Source organism: Sinocyclocheilus grahami, unplaced genomic scaffold (genome assembly GCF_001515645.1).
Source record: "Sinocyclocheilus grahami isolate Dianchi unplaced genomic scaffold, SAMN03320097.WGS_v1.1 scaffold302.1, whole genome shotgun sequence".
In the NCBI taxonomy this organism is placed as follows: Eukaryota; Metazoa; Chordata; class Actinopteri; order Cypriniformes; family Cyprinidae; genus Sinocyclocheilus; species Sinocyclocheilus grahami.
The window spans coordinates 137328-156369 of record NW_015505481.1 but is presented as its reverse complement, the minus strand read 5'-3'; the positions used below and the strand labels follow the sequence as shown (position 1 = coordinate 156369).

Here is a 19042-nt window from a genome sequence, read left to right as displayed (position 1 = left end):
TTCTATTGTCCTCATTTGTAAATCGCTTTGGATAAAAGTGTTTGCTAAATAACAACATTTAAATTGAATGTAAATGTAAATAACACAACTAAATTAAAAATGTAAAACAAGCCCCAAATCAAATAAATAACACAAATAAAAGAAATCTCTTCATATAAACAAACTAAGGCTTTGTCTGTGCTCTTTCCTTTTAAAATGAGAGGCAACCACTTTCTTTTTGAAAAACGTATCTTTGCTGTTTAACTTAAGCTATGGAGGCTTTCTTTTATTTATTCATTTGATTCCTCAGTGTTTGCTAAACGTGTGTGCCATACCTCATCTTACTCGTTTTTGTTAATTTATACATTTTTTTATTATTATTAAATTATGTTTTGTGATAATCAGCATTATGCCACAAATACTGTTTGCTAGAGCTTACCTTGTATTGAACCCGTAACTTTGCTTTAACAGTTCCTGTGTAGTGTCTCTCTATCAGAGCTCTGGCAAGTGGCTTTAATGTGTTTACACGTGAGAGTAAACTGGTTAGCAATTAAAGCGTTTCAGTTCACATGAATCTCGTAACCGCATAATTGGTTGAGGATTTGCGTTGTGTATCTGTGTCCAGTGCTCAGAGAGCTGGATTTAGATGCACACGCGCACACACTCTTTTATTTTTTATTTATTTATTTTTTCTTCTCATCTCCCATTTGAGAGCTCGTTGCATCTCCCTCCCCGTTCCACTCTCAAACCTCCCCTCGCCAGTGCTGTGTTGTGATTGGACGGCCACTGACAGATTCCACAGAAGCTTCTAGAAAACCTTTCATCAAAAGGCCCTTACTGCAGTCATTTTTCACAGCCCCGGGACAAAAGTGTGAAAGATAGAATATGCAGGTACTTCCAGCATAATCAAGAGAAATTAGCCATGTCCATATGCTTCCTGTAACACATTCATAATCGGCTATTACAATGGGCTGACTCTGATGCGAGGAAAGCAGAGGAGGATGGGGAAACTGTAGCGATTGGTCGGCCCAGATCGTGGCAGGCAGGCTGAGCTGGACTTAAGTAGGGATTGATGTCACTGATTCCAGCTTAGCACTGCGACTGCGCCACTGGAGCGTCTGTGCTGCAAACATGGCATGAAAGAGAGTAAGGGGCCGCGACTGGGGGAGGGACGTGCGGGTGAGGGAGAGAGAAAGGGCGAAATTGAAAGGACATGTTAATGCTAGTTTGGCATTCATGTTTTCATGTAGCATTAAGCCTGCGTCACATTGGGCCTCTCCAGTATATAATCTATAGTGTATGTGATCCTCTTTTTCAGCCAATAGGAATGAAGCAGTACATTCCGGAAGGTGTAGTTCACCTGAGTGATTTAAAAGATGTCTTGGGTAACAATTACACATACTAGCAAGCAAAATATAACTTTTAACATATGACGTCAGGTGTTGGCATCCAAAAGCTTGAACTGGTTGCATTTGTTGCATTCCCATAGTTACTGCTTTTTAATTAAAGTAACTTGAATTCTTGTTAGCAGGTCCTCAACACAAGCACATGCACTACACTTCAGCACAGTGGTAATCTCCCCTTTTCTCATCTTGCTAAAACTGCATAAAATAACACTATTTCAAAATGTACTCTCCCTATCCAATCCCATGCAAAGCACGGTTGTTACAATGCTACATTAACACAACTAAAATAATTCATATATTGTAGTCCCAAATTCATGTTTGGGAAAAAGTAAATTGGTTGAACATGATAAAAAAAAGAAAAGATAAAATCTTTAAAAAAATTGTTTTTTTTTATTATAATCAAGCAGGAAAAAATCATTTCAATCTTCTAATTCAGTATTTTTTTCAATCTTTTGTTGGTTCAACGATTAACACCAAAAGTAGACAAGTGTAACCTATTAAACTGACCAAGTGCCAGTACCAAGTGATGAACACATCGTTGAATCAGTCTCCCCATCCTCTCAAACGACTTGTTCATTTGAATATACATGAATATTTTGCAGTCATTTTGCAATTTTTTGTGTAACTAATGTATAATGACTAGTGTTGTCATGGTACCAAAATTTCAGTATTCGGTACCAATGCCAGTGAAAATCCACGGTTCTCGGTACCAATTTCGGTACCACAGCAAAACACAAAAACTTGCTAATTAAATTTTTTTACTATACTTTCATTTAATCCAAACTGTGTACATATTTAATTTTAAAGGGCTTTTAAAACCTTCTAGAGTTATTCAGCCAAGAATAACAACTAAGTTAGCTAAAAAAAAAAAAAAAGGCTCAGAACTGCTTTTCTGACTGATATGAAACAAACAATGTTAACCATTTGTGCGTTCTCTCACACGCATATTTTAGATTCACAATTCATTTAAAAGCTTCTGTTGTGTAAAAAATAGTAAATGTCATCATGTCCTCCTGTTTTTTTTACCCTAATAAAAGTTATAGGAGCATTAAATACTTAATAAAGAAACTTAATTCTACTGTTCATTATATTAGTGTTAGCCGCGCTTATGCTAGCGATTAACTACTCTAATAACAGCAATGTTAATTTCAATCCGACGCTCAAATTAAAATATTGAATAATATTCATAACAGAAGTATTTAATTTTAAAGGGCTTTTAAAACCTTCTAGAGTTATTCAGCCAAGAATAACAACTAAGTTAGCTAAAAAAAAAAAAAAAAAAGCCCAGAACTGCTTTTCTGACTGATATGAAACAAACAATGTTAACCATTTGTGCGTTCTCTCACACGCATATTTTAGATTCACAATTAATTTAAAAGCTTCTGTTGTGTAAAAAATAGTAAATGTCATCATGTCCTCCTGTTTTTTTACCCTAATAAAAGTTATAGGAGCATTAAATACTTAATAAAGAAACTTAATTCTACTGTTCATTATATTAGTGTTAGCCGCGCTTATGCTAGCGATTAACTACTCTAATAACAGCAATGTTAATTTCAATCCGACACTCAAATTAAAATATTGAATAATATTCATATCAGAAGCAGTGTTTCTCACAGACTTGCACTCTATTTGTGGCAACATATATGCAAATTCATTCTCTGGCAGCAGGAGGCGCTTGTAGAGCGGGAGAGATAGAGGTTTCCCCGGTAACAGCTGTAATCAAATAAGTGTTGCGCTCACAAATGCTGCTCAGGCATTACAGGCAAGATGAAATGAAAATGACATCCATCATTTTCTGAAGACAATCGGTTTCCTTCAGAAATAAAGTGATATAAAAACACCCGCACCGGGTTTCGTCTTTGACACGTGTGGTGCTCATGTTTATTGAACGAAGTCAAAGCCTTTTGTGGCAGGCCGCCACGAATAAATCAAATGTATGGGAAACACAAATATTAAAAATTAAAATGAAGCTTACCTGCTTGAACTCTTTCATTTGATCCGGGTGTCTGTCTTTAAAGTGTTTTGTTAGTTTGATGTGTTTCCTCATTTTGAGGTCGCCATGTCTCAGTGCTTTTATGAAGAGAGTGCATCTGCACACCTCTCGAATAGCGCATCAAGAACTGGGTTGACTGGGTACTTGGTACCACCAGTACTTTAAAAAAACCTGGTACCGTAACGTTTTCATTTTTTTTAGTACCGACTTGGTACCGAATTAGCGGGTCTTTTGACAACACTAATAATGACTATTAATCAGTAGCTGTTTGTATTACTGTTGGATGATATGCTCCATAGTCACATCGTCCTATCATCAACCTGTGAGACTTACTTAGTTTCATAGCCGGATAGTACTTACTCCAGGGTATGGCTAAAAGCAGCTTAATGTTAGTGTAATCTATTAACTACACATTATATCTTTTTAGTCATGTAGCATATGGATGTCATGTCAATTTTTTTTAATATGAATGAATTTGTATTTAACATGATCAGAATTTAATAAAAACATGTTACTGATTTTAATGCTTACATTTCCTCAGTTATTCAAACAGCAGCTACAGAAAACAAGCAAAGAACTTTTACATTATCAAAGAACTTCAGTCTAGCGTGAGATTATGCACTTTAAAAACACTCCCGTTATAAGCAGCGAAGCTAGTTACACCGCATGGTCAATTAATCTCTTATACTTACATCGCATGTACACCTGTACTTCGTTGTTTATGATGAGAGAATTCGCGAGAGAGCAGAATTTAGTCAGCGAGCACGCACTCAACCACAAAACTCCAGTGTTTCAGCGACGACTCGTCTGAACACCTCTGATTGGCCATTGCATTTGTAGCGTCTGGACCAATCCAACACACTATATATTCTCTTTTTATATAACAAATACTCTGTAACCTCAGTTAACAAGCCATATGAGGACCCATGAACCCTTCCCCCCGGAATGCGTAACACCCCAGGAAGTCGAACAGGCCTCTTTGTTGCATGGCAACCAACGCTGATATCACTGGGTTTATTGGCCAAAAGTATGTAAAGCAGGGAAAATCCCTGCATAAGAAAGTTATTTCCCTTAACCAGGAAATCAACGTTCTTAGAATTGACAAGACAGTTGACCCTGAGTGGTCAGCTAAATATGCAGAATTTAGTCAGCGAGCACGCACTCAACCACAAAACTCCAGTGTTTCAGCGACGACTCGTCTGAACACCTCTGATTGGCCATTGCATTCATAAACTCAACATATTCGTGTGTGATTGGTTATAACGCGCAACACTGTAAAAACACGCAAAAAGAAATATAATGGAGCAAATGAGCCCTAATATTAATTAAATAATAATACTAGCAGAATAATAATAATCGTCATCTTGATTCTGCATCAGACACAGGCGATATCTCTGACTATCGTCTATCGGCACAACCCTAGTTTATATACCATCATTTGATTTATGTCAGTCGCAAAGCTTTATCGGATGAGTAGTTTATTCCCTCATAAAGTCATTAAGTACATTCTTGTACCTTTGTCTGTTTTCCTTATTTTTATATACTTACACGTTCACATTCTTCAAAGCAAAGATTGTAATGTTGTAATTAATTTTGAAGTGGATTGGTTTGATTCATGACTTGGACCTTTTTATTGACATTTTCTACAGAGAAAATAAAAGCAGGTTGAGTGGTCACCGATGTGTTTTATTACAAACCAGCAATTTGTATTAACCAGTTTGCAGAGCTTTTTTAAAGTTTTGTGGTGTGTTCGATGAGGGCCTCCTGTGAATAATTTCAGTGCATCAGTGTAGACCTATCTTTGTATGCATTTTGATATTTCACCCTCTTGTCACTCTGCCTGAAAATTCTGAAGCTACTAAAATCAATCAAAGCCTAGAAACCCAAGTGTTTTTTTTTCTCCTCCAAGCTCCACCACCAGACGGTGTTTTTTTCCCCCCAGCAGAATAAGCATCTCCCCCGTCTGCGTTACGTAAGTTCGGTACTCATTCACGCAGATGTTTGCGCTCCCTCTGCTTCATCTTTGCCTCTGCCTCAGGCGGAGATCTGCCTGGATCAGGCTCTCTGATGGCTAATTGTGTAACCGTTTCTGCCTCCTCCACAACACAGATGCGTTAAGATAAATGGCACTTTCGTTTCCTTTCGTCTCCCTCCACGAGAGCCCCTGTGCGTCTAGACCGGCTGTGATAGGTGGAGACAGGCGAACGACATCCGCGATGGTCTCGCCACCCGCTCATCCCTCCCGAATCCTCTCATAGTTGTCCCTCTAAAGACACTTCCTGTTTGCTTTCATTATGGCATGTGCTAAAATTAACTTTATCCTTCCCTCTCCCCCTTCTCTCTCTCTCTCTCTCGCTCTCTCTCGCTCTCTCTTTCTGTCATTCTTTCATCTCTGTGTCCACAGTGCCAGACTCTGCCAAGCCCAGCCCCACCCCTCCTCCCCCCACCAACCCCAGCACCGCCACCAACCCGTCTGTGCCCTCAGCCAGCAGCAGCACTGGTGGCAATGGCAAGCGCGCACCCTCCGGCAACCAACAGCAGCAGCCGGCAGCCCCTCGCTACCCGCCCCGAGAGGTGCCCCCTCGTTTCCGTCAACACGAACACAAGCAGCTACTGAAGCGGGGCCAACCTCTGCCCGCCGGAAGTACAGCTCTTGTGCAGCCAGTGTCCGCCAACCCTGCGTCTCAGCCCTTCTTCTGCCAGACCCACCCAGGTCAGCCTCGCCTCCATGATGTACACAGGGCGGCCTGCTGAGTCAGGGTGCAGCCAAGAAAACACTTAACGCCTATAGTTGGTGGTCTGTTTTGTGGTTTTGTTATGTAATATTGCAGGAAGGTAGAAGAGCTGGTTGTGGCAGGGGGTGTTTGGATGGTTTGTACAGACTATCAGCCCATTCTCATGTGGTACAATAATGTAAAGCTGCTTTCTTTTGTTCTATCTTTTGTTTGCTGGGGTTGGCAACCATCTGCACGGTTGATAAGAGCAAGAGAGATTAATATTCAAGTCACTATTAAATATTGCAGTATTTATTATTGATTTATTTGTGCACATCTTTTTTTTTTTTTTTGCTCTCCCCCTTGCAATGGCATCTCTGCAGAAGAGCTGGGCAATAAGGTTGTCCAGTAGATGAATTCCCCTAAAGCAGCCTGTCAGTCACATGAAACGATTACAACAAATGGCAGCAATGTCAATTTCTGATGTTAAATTTCAAACCAAGTGCCACTTTTTTTTCCTTGTGTAAAGGGATAGTTCACCCAAAAATGTGTGTCTGTCATTACTTACTCACCCTCATTTCGTTCTAAACCCGTAAGACCTTCGTTCATCTTCAGAACACAAATTAAGATATTTTTGATGGAATCCGAGAGCCTCTGACCCTCCATAGACAGCTAGGATATTACCACAATCAACGCACAGAAACGTAGCAAGGACATCAGTAATGTGACATCGGGGGTTCAACTGTAATTTTACGAAGCTACGAGAATACTTTTTGTGCATAAAGAAAACAATAATAACAGCAAATAGCAATTCTTCTCCCCGAGTTACCGTCTTCCGCCATTTTGGAGAGTATCCCAGGATGTAATAAATGTAATGAGCGCTGTTTACATTCAGCATGCTGAATGTAAACAACGCTCATTGTGTAAAAAATTTTTAATAAAAAAAATGTGTTCAAATTAAAATACTTCATGTAGCCAAAAATTTATCCAAGAACCAAATCAGAATGTTATTGAAATTGTGAATTGAAATTTGAATCGTATTGGGAAATTTGTATCTTAATTTAGCCCTAATAAAGAGATTTGAATAAAAAAATGAAACTGGCAAGTTATAAGAAAATTTAAGAAAAAAGCTTTAAAAAATTGTCTTAAGAACCATTCCTTCCTCCATTCCACCGCCCTGCGCCAAGCTGCGTTTGAAGCTGCATTTTTGTGTATAAGGTAAAAAAAATTGAGATGCATTTTTTTGTAAAGTTGAACTTATTTAAACTTGAGCGTTGCATTTTTAGAACGGCGTGTCAAAACGCAGAGCACAGTGTCAAAGACGTCGGTCTCACGCTTGTTTACATAGAAAAACAATGGAAAATTAGCACAGTGAAATGAAAAATCACATTTTATGTGAACAGCCCCTTATGAGTGTGGTGCAATAGATGTGGTTCAATAGGTAGTAAATGGCCTAATTTGTTCATCACAGACAGGGTCATGTTGAAATCTCCTGTTGACATTTAATCAGGGTTGGTTTGTTATGTAGTGTTGTTTGAGCTTATTCATGTGTGCCATGTGCAGTAGGTAGTTCTGGATGCTGTTTTTTTTTTGTTTTTTTGCTGTCTGTTTTGCAGGCGAAGAAAACTAGATGGAGAAAAACGTTCTTGCTGAGTTGTGCTTTGCTACTTCCTGTGTTTGGAGGCGTGTGGGTGTGCCAAGAGTGTTGTAGTTTGTACGTGGACTTGGCAATCTTCTGCTGTGTGTCTGTGGCTTCATGATTTGCAGTGGCAGAGCGAAAGAACGAGTTAAAAAGGAAAAGGGAGAGATGGCGGACGATCAGCTCTATCGGCAGGGGTGATTCACAGCTTACAGTAAATGTGCGTGATTCAGAAGGAGTCTCCTTTGATTGGCATGGCACAAAAATGGGCTGTCTCATGGACTGTTCTTCTCTCCTCCCAGAGTATTGATTGGCTCTTATTTGTGGTCTGAAGGGAATCATGTGTTCTTCTCAGCTCTGGAGTCCTAGTTAAGAGCAAGACCAGAGCCCTGTTCCAATTTCTAGCAAACTGTCTTCCTTGATCATATTTTTTGGAATCATTGGCACTCAATGAAGACTCTTCTTTGTAGTGAAGCAAAGCCACACAATCGCAATCAGTGTAGTCTGATTTCAAACAAATGACTCGTATGGGCTCCTTATTTTAGTGAATCAAAACAATACAGTAAGACTAGTGTAGTCCAATTCCTAAACGAGTGAATCTTTTGAGTCAGTTCTTTTTAATGAATCAGCCACTTACAACTTATATCGTACTGAGAGACTTAAACCAGTATAGTTACAGTCTGGTTGTTTACATAGCAGTGTGTAATTAAAGATACACAGTTTTGTCAGTAATATTTATGAAAATAATTGAATAAATTTACTACTGTTCTTATTTAATACATAACCTCATGAAAAACTAAAGTAATCAAAAAGTCTGTGAATAGACACCTTTTGTAAGAATAATTTTATTTATTTATTTATTTATTATTTCCTCATTTTACAATGCAGTGGCATTTATTTTTCCCAAATAATTGTTCTTCAAATAACTACTAGCTGATAATTGAGCCGTTAAAGGGTTAGTTCACCCAAAAATGAAAATTAGCTTGTGTTTTACTCACCCTCAAAACATCCTAGGTGTATGTGACTTTCTTCTTTCAGACAAATCCAATCGGAGTTATTGTAAAATTTGTCCTGGCCCCTCCAAGCCATTCAATGGGGGTAAGCGGGTGTTGGTTGTCAACAGTTCAGAAGATGTGAAATAAAGTGCGCGCATCCATAATAAATCGTCCCTCACACGGCTCCGGGGGGTGAATAAAGGCCTCCATTAGCAAATCCATTAGTGTTGGGCGATATGGTAATTTTTCAAATTGTCATATCACTAGTCCGTGAGATCGCCGATAGATGGTATTATCGTGCATGGGTGGGTTGGGGCAAGAGAGAGACTCCCTGTACTTGTCATAGGCTATTTCATAACTATTTGGTGTTTTAAACAGCGCGTGAGAGAGAGAGAGAGTCTATGGAAGCACCACAAATCTAAATAATATACTTTCAAAAACACTGATAAACTAACATGTTAAATACTAAAATATTTAAAACAGCTAGTTCATATATATATATTCAGATACAACAGTCATACATCGCTATTAGGACCGCGCGTCCTTTGACAAATTTGCCGCATCAGAGCACGGAAGTTATCGGTCTAAAAGGTCTGCAAAATCAGTCAACTGTGAAAATCAGAAGTAGATTTATTTTAAAGACCCACCAGTTAAACACTAAATATTGGACGTAAACGAACACGTTAAATATAAAGTATTTAAAACAGGTAAGTTCATACATTTGGAGTAAATGTAAATTAATCGGATAACGTTACATCAGTCATACAGCGCTCCGGACCGCACGCCCCATGGTGAGCCCGACACACCACTAGGTGTATGTGACTTTCTTCTTTCAGACAAATCCAATCGGAGTTATTGTAAAATTTGTCCTGGCCCCTCCAAGCCATTCAATGGGGGTAAGCGGGTGTTGGTTGTCAACAGTTCAGAAGATGTGAAATAAAGTGCGCGCATCCATAATAAATCGTCCCTCACACGGCTCCGGGGGGTGAATAAAGGCCTCCATTAGCAAATCCATTAGTGTTGGGCGATATGGTAATTTTTCAAATTGTCATATCACTAGTCCGTGAGATCGCCGATAGATGGTATTATCGTGCATGGGTGGGTTGGGGCAAGAGAGAGACTCCCTGTACTTGTCATAGGCTATTTCATAACTATTTGGTGTTTTAAACAGCGCGTGAGAGAGAGAGAGAGTCTATGGAAGCACCACAAATCTAAATAATATACTTTCAAAAACACTGATAAACTAACATGTTAAATACTAAAATATTTAAAACAGCTAGTTCATATATATATATTCAGATACAACAGTCATACATCGCTATTAGGACCGCGCGTCCTTTGACAAATTTGCCGCATCAGAGCACGGAAGTTATCGGTCTAAAAGGTCTGCAAAATCAGTCAACGGTGAAAATCAGAAGTAGATTTATTTTAAAGACCCACCAGTTAAACACTAAATATTGGACGTAAACGAACACGTTAAATATAAAGTATTTAAAACAGGTAAGTTCATACATTTGGAGTAAATGTAAATTAATCGGATAACGTTACATCAGTCATACAGCGCTCCGGACCGCACGCCCCATGGTGAGCCCGACACACCACCACAGAAACAAGAATGAGATACGTTCTAACATAACTGTGGCATTAAAATCAATTAGTGAGGGCTCGGTTAAAATATTGCACATATATAGGCCGTTCAGATTACTTGTTAAAGTGCAACGAAATACCTTATATCAGCAGACGATATGTGTCTGTGTTTGTGGTTGTAAACTCCTCCACTGGCTACAGGCTCCTCATTTGCACGTGTGCGAGAAATACAGTGCTGAATGAAAAAAACGGGGCAATTTGATAATAATAGCCGAATTAAAATAGGCTGCCTAATAATAATAATAATAATAATTATATATTGTATATATATATTGTAATTATATATTGTATAAGTGGCATGAAAATGCCACTTATACAATAGTCAGCATTTGTCAGTACTTAAACTTAAGTAACATGATGCCTGCTCCCGGGACGCCAGACTGAAGTTGTAATAAGACTGCAAACCCAGCCACAAAGTTGAGGTATGAATTCACAACCATCTGACCCTCGGAAAGCCACTGGGTGCACCTGAAATAAATAAATATAAGCCATAATGTAACCTACAATACAGTATTTCAATATAAAATGTAATCTAAAATACAACAGAATTAATAAGAATACATTACCTAATATAATCAGCTTCAGAGAGTCTTGAAGCATCAAACATTTCTCCACATCAGCTGCTATTCTTTGCACCTACAAGAAATAATGAAAATTATCAAGTAATTTTTTTAAATGCATTACATAAATGAGACCAAAATGAACACCCAAAAAGGCATATATTTTAAAATAAACTCTTACATTTGATTAATAAATTCAATTATAATAATACATTGTAGAACTGTACCACCAATCAAATTAAATAATTTATAATGCAAAATTACAACTGTGTTATGACATTAATGTTTTACATAAATTTTTGAAATTACAAATAAGAAATGTTGGAAAAATGCTATGATACTTTTTAAACGTGAAACTAAACCACCATTAGGTGAGTGAGTCAATTGAGTCGTTCATTGTACCGATCCGTTCAAAATGCTGAATCATTCAGTAAACACACCAATGAGTTTTGCTTTGATCTTTGTTTGGAACGATTTTCATTGGTGAAATAGAACAACAGTCAATATTGTGTCTAATAAGTAAGTAACTTAATGTTAACTAATTGTGTATTGAACTATGTAACATTTGCAATCGTGATATTCAGCAAAACAGCTCGCTTATGCTCCTTAACAATATCATGTTATAAATAAACTCAACAGTTTGAACATTTACCTCATGTTTCTTGTGAGTTTGTGTGTGCCGTTAAGGTTATTTGTTTTGATGTTGAATGTAATAAAATAAGTATCAGTCTCGCGTTTCGATGCTTCCCTTGGGGTTTTTTTTGTTTAGTTTTTTTTCCCACACCCAAGTTTTAATCAGGCTAACTTGTCCAATCGGGCATGTAAAGATGTCTTTCACTAAAAAATTGTCCCGGACAAGCTTTAATGTCAGTACAACTACAGTGGCAATAGACACACATTTACATGTAACGTTAGTTTCTAATTATAGTAAGTTGTCATGTCAATATGGGACAGCTGAACACATATAAACAAATTAAATTTCACATATTTTGCTGTTCGTCAGTTATTTCGACAGGTGGTAGTTACTATGACAATCGTTCGCACTGGGCATTACGTTAAAAGTTGGGTAAACACTACTTTAATTGCTCTCAATAAGAAAATTAACTGCCAAAATGAGAAAAATGCAGCATTTAGCCTAACTATGCTATGATAGCAATTTCCAGCTTACTGCACATGCCAAGGCCGCTTGTCTAAATGTCTGATAGCAGGCTATTGTAACATGATATCCATGATAAAAACCAGGAGCTACAGTGACCACACCTGCTAAAATAATTACAGTTGACATGGAAATATACTGTTAACAACTGTAAAACCTTATTTGACCCATAATGCATTGCGAATTACAGCTACATCTTGTAAAATGTTTAAACGGTAATATTCTGTAAAATTTTACTGTAGAAACTACAGCAGTTTTTTACAGTGCAGTTATGAGCTGCAGGCTGTGTAATATGTGTGATCCAGTGCTTGAAGTGGGCCTGTACGCACGATGCTTCGATGTCATTTTAATGTTGTCTTTCCTGTAATGCCTGATAAAGTAGAGTTTGTGACTTACTTGATTACAGTCCTTACCGGGGAAACCCACTCCAACAGCGCCTCCTGCTGGCAGAGAATCAATTTGCATTTGCAAGTCTGTGGGAAACACTGGTGTCGGCAAAAATAAACAAAAAGCATGCTTCAGACCTGGTTTGAAAAGGCACTTAAATTTTGAGCCACTATGAATTAGGTTACTACTACTATTACTATCTTGTACCCTGCAATAATCATTTACTCAAACTCTCTTTTATGAGATGAAGGGAAGAAAAAAAAATCGGCAGCATATACCGGCCATCGGCTGCTCTGATTTCTAAATATCGGCATCGGCCAGAGAAAAACTCATATCGGTCGACCTCTAGTAATAAGAGCTCCCAGCTTTCTGTGTGAGTGTGTGTTTTTACAGGAAGCCACTGGAATGCAGCCGAATGGCCCACAGCTCTTGCTTCAAGCCAGCAGTAACAGCACAGAGGCTGTATTCATTTAGCTCGTCTCTTTTGCTCCCCCCCGTCTTTCCTACAGTCGTCACATGGATATCTAATGTAAAACAGCACAAGGGACAGAAACACTTTGCCTCCTATCTTCAGAACCTGTAGGAGACGATGCTTTTTTACTTTTGCGTGGCCTGATGCCCCATTTCCATGTGTCTGTGTATATATCGGATTACAACTTAAATTAATGATGATGTGTGCTATTTTCTATGTGCTGTTTTGTGTCATTCTTCTATGTAAAAATATTGGAGAATTCTAGAACACCTGTACATACTATACTGTTCAAAAGTTTGGGGTCAGTAAGAATTTTCATGAAAAGTATTGTTTATTTAGAGAGGATGCATTAAATTGATCAAAAGTGATAGTAAAACATTTATCATTTAAAATGTTACTTATTATTTAAAATGTTATTTATTTTTCAGTATCCTGAAAAAAAGTTGTTTGCCACAAAAAGTTTAGGCAGCACAACTGTTTTCATCAATAATAATAAGAAATGTTTCTTGAGCACCAAATCAGCATTTTAGAGTAGTTATAATAATAGAATTTTTAGAATGTCAGAACAACATTTTTTGGCGATTGGTTACAATTAAAGTCAAGTCGAATAAGGCCAGTCAGTTTTCTCAGTGGCCATTTTTATAAGCACAAACACATAAGCTTGGCCATGCAAGTGCATGTGCATTCTAAATCTAAACAAACTGTAAGGCAGGAACATCGTCATATTGAGTGTTGTGATTTCTTTTATTCATAAATGTAGCAGTGGAGCATCTCAGAATATAGTCTCATATCACATAATTTCTGTCCTTGTGGTGTGATTCATCAGACAGCAGTTTGCGTCAGCAGTATTCAGTGTCTTTCATTCCAGGGCAGCGCTCAGTATGCCAGATTGGAGTATTAGAGGATTTAAAGTGACGTGACATGTGGCCAAGTATGGTTACCCATACTAGGAATTAGTGCTCTGCATTTAACCCATCCTTAGGGGGCATCCTTTCAAACAGCTAGTCAGAGCGTATCTGAATACAGTCGTTATTTTGCAGTAGCGTTTGTTGATGCTAGAGGCACATGCATTACACACTTCACCTTTAAGGTCTAGTGTATTTGTTTCTGCATGTCGTTTTGAGGTTTACATTGCTCAGTATGGCCAGCTGCTCTGTGGAGTGCATTACAACTTCCAGGCCTGCTGTTGCAGGGGAATTATCAGCTCATTATGGGCCTGTTTGCCTCAGTGAGTCCTGTATTCTCTTCCCCCGAGCCACCAAACAGACCTGAGTACTGGCACTTGTCCCAACCACAAAAACTTTCGCTCTTTTTCTTTTCCTGTCACACCCACACACACTTACATGCATCCTATCAACGCCAACACTGTTGTGACCAGGAAGTAAAGTTGACCGGGCAGAGAGGGCCCAGTTCAGGGAATGTTTATGAGGACTTCCCCAAGTACAATGGTGTGAAGCCTCTCTCTTTTCCCAAAAGTAAGAAAAAATATTCTGGCAGTCTAGTTTGCTTCAAGGCAAGCCAAAATGGCTAACTTTCATTTTCTTTGGTTTGCAGATACAGGCATTGAGATCCAGAAAATAGGATTTGTCAGCAAACTATAACAATAACATGCTCTATTTACGCATTTATTTTGGCCTCGTCTTGATTAGTTGTTGGGTTCTTATGCCTGTATTAGTTCTGCTATCATCAGTTGAAGTCGCCCCCTGCTGTCCAGTGCAGGTGGTTGCCCAGTGTCTGCCTGTTCCTGATGTCACATCCTGCCGTGAATAAGCGGGAGCGTGATGTAGTACATCAAGACTGATGGTTGTTGCATAAGACCCTTATGTATGCTAGCTCCTCCTCGCATTCTCCCACCAAGCGTCTTTGCAACTGACACACAGCAACGTCAGCAAAGCCCCCTGTTTTTCGCCCCATGGTACCACTGCTGTTTATTTGTACATGAATGCATATACAAACATAGGCAGCATATGGTGCTGTTTTCTTGGATATAGTTTATGCTTCTATTCATACAGGATAAATTTTTTGGGGGGTGTACTAGAACACGCTCTCATACTAGGTTGTTCGAAAAACACATTATTTTTCACATATTTTACATTATTACAACACCTCTCTCCCCAGTCTGGCATGAACGGCTCGAATAGTTCCTGTATCAAATGAAGGCCTGCCTTCTGAAATGTGAAATGTGCTGTGATTGGTTAGCTGGGCCAGTGTGTGTTGTGATTGGCTCCACTCTGCGCCTGGTCGGGAAATGTCATGCCCCTTACCATAGCCGCCTGCGAGCTTCAGTGTAAATATTGCTTCAAAATCAAATAAATCTGAGCGCGATTTAAACCCGGATGATTGTAACCACTCTAAGTTCGTCTGCCTTGGGGAAAACTAGCGTGTCTCCGACAAAAATTATAACACTCGTTGCCTTCTCTAGTGCAGCTCAACCGGTCTCGTCCCATTCGTCGGTATTTGGGATATCACAAATCCCGGAAAATATGCGTTGTAGTCCAAACGAGTCGTTCGTTGTAGTTTTTGAAAAGGGATTTCTGTTAAATAAAATATCTCCTTTGGAAGTGGACTTTGAGCTTTGTAACTTTATCATAACTAAATGTCTCCTATTGTTATTTTTTAAATCTTTTGAGAAATATATCATTAGAAGTTGAGCCAAAAGAGAAAGAGGTGCAGATCTAAACATTTCAATGTATTAGCTTAAGAGTGTCTAAAAATACTTTTGTTAATTGAAATTCAGCTAAGATAAAATAAATGTTATATAAAGTAAACAAAATAATTAGAAATGTTGCCTTGGCAACTAACTAAAAGCTTCTAAATAACTGAAATAATACTAAAATTACTAAGTGAAATAAAAATAAAACTCTCTAAAGAAAAATATAAAAACCAAAACTTTAGTTTACAAAGTTAAATTGTAAAATGTTTCAAAGGTTTATTAAATAAAAAAACAAAAGCTTAAAATATAAAAATACAAGCTATTTTTTATATAAAAATGATACGCATATATAAATAATACTAAAACAACACTGGTTCAAACTAGGGATGTGCATTTCAAGCAAAAATAGTATTCGAAGATAGCTGGGAATTATTTGATTATTTGATCCATACCCCGCATGCATGCACACAGGTATAGGCTACACACCCTTAAAGGGGTCATATGATGCTGCTAAAAAGAACATTATTTTGTGTAATGAAATGTGTTTATGCGGTTTAAAGTTAAAAAAATGCAAAGAGAAAGGAAAAATTGAAATCGCATCATATGACCCCTTTAACAGAGAGAGAGAGAGAGGGAGATAGACCATTCACGCTTTCAATCTGCATGATAACAAACAATTGAATTCATTAGGGGATAGGCTATCTTAACTCAAGCCATATAGTGATTGTAACATGCTGAAACACATTAAAGGGGTCTCGCAAGTATATCGTTGGGTATGTGGCTTTGTTTGCATGCTAGGTTTGCTTTGACCCCTTAACGTCACAAGTATCGCTGGTATTGTATCAATATAAATTGTGGGCATCAGGGAGCCTATATTAATATGCGGGCTATTGAAATCGCTTTTGAATGCGCACTTGCTTTATTTCACTTTCGAGATTCGCAATCACACATCCTCTGTTTATACTATGGAGCGGCAGTACTTGCCACATGTTTTACAAGATTAGATTTTTGTCAGTGGTGCTCAGGATCCGCAAATCATTCGCCGATCGTCCTGTCAGTCATCTCTCCTTACTCTGTGTATGTGGTAAGTGACCTTTTATGTACTGTATTGTAACAGGCTCCCGCTAGCAAGCGGCTAACCATGTCCCCTAAGTGGCTCCATAGAGCACGTTATTCGTTTTCTGTGCCTTCCCGAATACAGATTCAGCACAGAAAAAATTCTTGACCAGGGGCGCATCAGGTACTCACGAGCGAGACTATGAGTGCTCCAGAGAGGGAACAAAAGGTCAAAAACAAAAAGTGGATCCCATTGCAAGAAACAAAAATAATCCACATCCAGGCACTCACATAGCAGGCAAAATATAAAAAGCCTTTATTGTAAGACAGGGCTACATGTTAAAAACGCCGCACCGCAGATTCAGCACACCTCTAACCCAATCGGGGGTGTTTGCGGTCCGCACCAAACTCTTATTTGACATCGTCCCAAGTTACCGTTATATGCCATACAATTCTACAGTCAGTGTACGCGTGAGACAGTGTTCTTCTGTTGTCTTTGACAGCTTTTAGGTGTGTTATTGGCAGCTCCACCCTCAGCTTACATTAATGCGTCACCACTGCATCAGCACAGAAAACATGGGGAATTTTTTTGACAATACTCGCACAACATATTCGATATTCTATTATTAAATCAACTAATCGAATATTCGAAAATAGTGACCCATCCCTAGTTCAAACATGTTTAGTACATGTTTATATAGACCGAAAATTGAATAATAGTGCAGATGTCATTTTTATAAGACATGAATAGATTAGTTTTAGGTAATTTTATTATTGGGCGAATTATTACACGTATACACTCTTGATGATTTGAGATTAGCACAACTAACTTTAAGTCCAACTTTTAATTGTATATTTCTCACAAGATTTAAAAATAACAATGGTTGTAAAGGATGTTCCTCAGTGTTTCCAAGCACGTTCTGCTGTTTTATGGCGCTTTTCCACTGCGTGGTACGACTCGGCACGGCTCAGTATGGTACGGTACGGCAATGCACGGCTCGGCTCGGTTTGCGTTTCCACTGCAGTTCAGTACCGCTTTAGAGTGGGCGGGATTATTCACATGTCCTTATAGTTGCGCCGCCTCTACTGCTGCGCGACTCCTGAAAAACTTTTTCATTCCGCGTCGCCCCATCAAGCTCGCTGGATCCGCTCCTCTGCTATCAACGAGAGGAACGTCTGTACTTCCTCAACAGACAACGAAACAGCCACTTTTTGGTTGTTAAAAAAGGTGCGCTCGTTGCATTCGATCCTTCGCTGACTGTGCTGATTTAAATCTAGCGGTACTGTTGTGTTTGTGTCGCAAGTTCAGTGACGCAGGTAGTCACTGGGCATAAATTGGTCCAGCATTTGTCTGGACTAATTTGTCTCCAACAAGGGATGGTAAACTCCTTTGTGTACAGTACTCTGGCACTCTGACTCTTAGGCTGATGAGACACGGGGCAACTTTTTGCCGTCAACGGGCAACCAGGTGAGGCACAGGGCCCACAACCGATCTAAAGTATCCAGATAGAAATTTGTTACCCATTCTCAGTGGGAAAGTTTCCAAGAAACATTCCTCAAAAAAAGTTGTCCTGTGTGTCATCAGCGTTAGTAAGAGTTACTACAGAAAGACACAAACGAAACCAACCAATAACTGTTTAGGTAGTGAAACTTAGAATTTACTGGTTTGAGGTTTTCATAAAAGGGTCATTTGCAAGCATGGGAATAATCAATAATGAGGCTTTGATTACATCATTGCATATTTGACTGGGAAAAGCTGCCTTTGAGTTGGAGTATAATAAGAGTCTGTTCTCTTTGGACTTTTGTGTATTGTGTGTATGGGAGGCGCTGGGATCATTTGTAAACAATGCCTTCCTTGATGCCAAGAGCTAGTGTGCTTTTGTAAGTGTTCATCTCTTTTTCAGTGTTTCTATCCCTCCAGTACTGGAGCCATCCCTTCTTTCCTCCCAGCATGCATGCTTTCCGGTCGTCTTTCTTTCTCCTCTGCATCATTAAAGCACGGGCACACTCTATGCAGATATTTAGCCCTTGGCCACCTGCCCGCCTCCATGTGAGCCTCATTTGGTGTGTTTATCCTGTTTCCCATTCAGCCATTGAAGTGTTGTTTTCCTCTAAACTTGGAACCGCACCTCTGGTATGCAGAGCTTCAACTTCACAAACCCACTGTACTTTTAATATTACAAAAAAACTGTATCCTTAAAATCAGCCAGTATGACAGGGAGCTGTGTGTGTGTTTCTGTGTATGCACAGTCCTTGCAGTGCAGCCTATGCTCTGAGGCTGGCTTGCTTTTGTGCATTTATTCAGCTCGCTCTATTGTGAGCGGCGGTGCTAATTGCAGCCTGAATGGTCTCGGCTAAATGTTTTGTGACAGTTTGAAAGCATGA

General features: G+C 38.9%; 1 protein-coding gene across 1 annotated transcript in view; it reads left to right on the top strand.

The window, feature by feature from the left end:
• The window catches only part of LOC107601217 (trinucleotide repeat-containing gene 6C protein-like), a 75269-nt gene that overhangs the window by 33118 nt on the left and 23109 nt on the right, over positions 1–19042 (top strand). Inside the window, exon 6 of the mRNA XM_016293308.1 lies at positions 5783–6091. Coding sequence (XP_016148794.1) covers positions 5783–6091 — 309 coding nt within the window. The remainder of the gene's footprint in view (positions 1–5782; positions 6092–19042) is intronic.